The sequence below is a fragment of the Pseudorca crassidens genome, chromosome 19 (assembly GCF_039906515.1).
Source record: "Pseudorca crassidens isolate mPseCra1 chromosome 19, mPseCra1.hap1, whole genome shotgun sequence".
In the NCBI taxonomy this organism is placed as follows: domain Eukaryota; kingdom Metazoa; phylum Chordata; class Mammalia; order Artiodactyla; family Delphinidae; genus Pseudorca; species Pseudorca crassidens.
In genome coordinates this window covers 56,566,254-56,569,621 of record NC_090314.1, presented here as the reverse complement: position 1 = coordinate 56,569,621, position 3,368 = coordinate 56,566,254, and the positions used below count along the sequence as shown (strand labels likewise).

At 64.0% G+C, this 3,368-nt stretch overlaps 1 protein-coding gene across 1 annotated transcript; it reads left to right on the top strand.

The window, feature by feature from the left end:
- The first annotated feature begins 1,163 nt into the window (after nucleotides 1-1,163).
- AANAT (aralkylamine N-acetyltransferase) lies at nucleotides 1,164-2,823 on the top strand. Its single transcript, XM_067714239.1, is given in 6 exon segments — nucleotides 1,164-1,182; nucleotides 1,432-1,641; nucleotides 1,979-2,133; nucleotides 2,526-2,586; nucleotides 2,589-2,762; nucleotides 2,765-2,823. Coding segments are annotated over 6 exon segments (678 nt in total).
- The last annotated feature ends 545 nt before the right edge of the window (nucleotides 2,824-3,368 follow it).

Here is a 3,368-nt window from a genome sequence, read left to right as displayed (position 1 = left end):
TCATCCCACCGCTATGGAGCATTAGTGGGGTGGGGGCTCAGCCGGATCAGAGGCCAGGCTCTGCTGGGGCAGGTGGGCAGTCAGGTCCCATGGCCCTCTGGGGTTCACCATGTGCCCTGGACAACCTGCCTCCAACTGTCATAGAATGTTCTGGAGCCCTGGAGCAGGAGCCCAGCCATAGCCCAGGACTTGCCTGGGACTACAGAGCCTGTAGGAGAGACCTGGCAGCCAGCCACAGCTGATGCCCAGATGTGTGTATCCCTGTCTGGCGGGCTAGGAGGCCCCAAAGGAGACCAGGCTGGAGCGGGTGACGGTGGGACCCCTAAAGGGGAGAAGAAGTGCAGAGTGGGGGCAGGGTGAGCAGAGTCAGAGCTGGGGGAACCATGGTCGCAGGACCCTCTCAAGGGAGCTGGTGCTGGAGGGAGACTGTGGCACAAAGAGCAAAACCCTACGAACAGGGGTCTGGAGAGAAGCCCCTGAGCCGTCCCCACACCGGGACATTTGATGACGTTGACTTTACATCCAGCACCCGGACTGTCCCCTCCCCTCTGGGTCTGCAGTTCTAATTGGCCACCAGGCAAGTGCTCTAAATGATAGCACACTCAGGCTGCCAGAGCTGGAAGGACCCTCAGAGCTGGGCTTGCCCAGGCTTCCAGGGGACAGAGGGTGAATGCCTGTGCCAGCCAGTTGGCGCCAAGGCAGGGATTAGAGTGGACCCATGAGTTTATCCCCGTGCTCTTCCCCCAAAACTCTGGGGCCTCAGCCAGCCACTGTAATCCTCTGCAGCCGTGTGCCATCTGAGGTTTCACCCTCAGCACGCAGGGACAAGGCGCAGGGTGGCCGGAGCCCTGCTGACTTCGACCTTCCTGTAAAAGGGAGGCGGGGCGGGTGGGGGATTAGACAACTCTGAGATCAACGTCACGTGCTGCCCGGCCACACTTGCTGCAATAGCCGTGTACCCAGGAGTCTGGATTTTTCTGGTCCTGAGCCTGTGGATGGCCCCTGGGGTGATTGGCTCTGTGGGGGGAACATTCGAGCCCCTGCCCCACAGTCCTGATAAGTGGGACCCCTGCCCCTGGGCTCCCAGAATTCAAGAACGGGAGTCCCCTGCTTGGGGCTTGGAGATGTGGGGAGAGAAGGTGGAGGAGGGAGGGCAGGGCGACATGCAGGACGTGGGGCTTTGTAAGGGAGGGACGGCCACCTCTAAGAAGTGCACATCAGCAGACGGTCAGGGAAAGAGACAAACAGTGACCCGGGGACCCAGTAAGCAGGGACAGGGCAGGAAGTGTCCACGCCCTGCTTGCCCGCTCCACCCCAGCCCCGAGATTCCCCACTCCAGGTCCCCTACAAAAGAGGCAAGATGCACCATCACCCTGGACGGCCCCCCGGGAGTTGAGGACCAGACCCCTGACCGTCGCTCCTCCGCAACAGGTGCAGAGGGGCCCTCCTCATCACAGAGGCCACTTCTGAAGCTGGGGCCCCCCAGGGTAGCAGCAGCGGCCAGGAGGTCCACTCAGAGCATCCACTACCTGAAGCCTGTGGCTCTGCGCCTGCCACCTGGGATCCCAGAGTCCCCAAGTCACCAGCGGCGCCACACACTCTCCACCGAGCTTTGCTGCCTCACCCCAGAGGATGCTCCTGGCGTGTCTGAGATTGAGTGAGAGGGTGGGTAACCCCCCAACAGGATCCAGGACGCTGCTGAACTCTGTCGCTGTTGCCCTTGGAGAGAAGACCCTCGAGTCTCCTGCCCTTGGCAGTTGGGACCCCAGAGTATCTGACTCTGGGTGTTTCTGTGCATGTGCAAGAGCACATGTGTGTTCAGCAAAGTGGGGGGAAGAGCAGCCCTGAATCCTCTGCTTTCCTATGGGGGAGGGCTGGGGGCTGAGGGAGCCCACCCCCAGCATCCGAGCAGATGCTCAGTGGACAGTGGGCATGTGGCACGGTGACCACCGAGTCACCACCAGGGCCGGCTCCACAGCCTTCATCTCTGTCTCGGGCATCTGCCCCCTGAACCTGGACCAGGTCCGGCACTTCCTGGCCCTGTGTCCTGAGCTGTCCCTGGACTGGTTTGTGGAGGGCCGCCTTGTGGCCTTCATCGTCGGCTCCCTGTGGGCTGAGGAGAGACTCACTCTGGTGAGGAAGGGGCTGGGGGCAGAGATGCCCAGCCCCAGGAGGGCCTCCGGGGGAGAGGCCACTGCCCGATGGTGCCAGCTCCTCCTGTGCTCACAGAGGCAGCCAGGTGGGGGGAGAAGCCTGGAGGCTGGGATCTCTTCCTCCGAGATAAGAGATGAGCACAGACGTGGGTCCTCTCCAGGGCAAGACCAGTCCTTTGCGGTCTCAAGGCCCTCATGAAGGGACCGCCATAGGGCTGGGAATGTAGGTCCCAATTTGGGGTCTCCTTGGGTAGGAGGGGGGTCCTGATTAGAGGCACTCAGGGGCACCTGCCCTTGGCCCAGTTGGGGGTGGTTTGGGGGTGCAGGTGTCCACAGAGGTGACCTGGACTCGTGTCCATCTCTTGCCCCCAGGGGTCGCTGACACTGCAAAGGCCCGAGGGCCGCACGGCCCACCTGCATGTGCTGACCGTGCACTGCCCCTCCGGAGGCAGGGCAAGGGCTCCATCCTGCTCCGGCGCCACCTGCACCACCTGGGCGGCCATCCGGGCGTGCACCTGGCCGTGCTCACGTGCGAGGACAGGCTGGTGCCCTTCTACCAGAGGTTCGGCTTCCACCCTGTGGGCCCGTGTGCCGTGGGCTCACTCGCCTTCGGGAGATGTAGTGCTCCCTGCGGGGCCACGCCTCCCCGCGCATGCACACCGACTGCTGAACTGGCCGCCCCCGGGGAGCCCACGGACGGGTGCCAGGGGTGTGGGGAGGCAGGCTGGGGGCTCCTACCCAGTCCCGCTGTCCCCTTCTCTGCCCTGCTGTCGCTCAGCTCAGCTCAGCCTGAAGGGAGACAGTGATTCCCAGAGGGTCCTGGGGTGGGGGGTGGGGGTGAAATAAAGAGAGGGCGGGGCGGCTGCTCCCGGCCCAGGCTGCCCTGCTGGGGCACGAGTGCTGTATCCTCCAGTCTGTCCACGCGAGGCCTCCTGGACCCCCTGCATCCAAACTGTGCCCACACGTGGCTGGGTGGGTGAATTGGGGACAGTGGGAGGCGGCCTGCAGCCCTGCTTCAGCGTCCTCACCAAAGGAGCCGGGTGCCCAGGGGGCCCTTATTCCCCCAGGCCCAGGGCTGCCCCTTCCCATCCTCATCCCTGGAATGGAGGCAGCCGGGAGCAGGGAAGGGCAGGGGCCACCTCCCAGCTTCCCCACCCACCCACCCTGGGCACCCACGGTTACTGTGGGTCCTCTGTCCCACGGGGTGTGGGATGA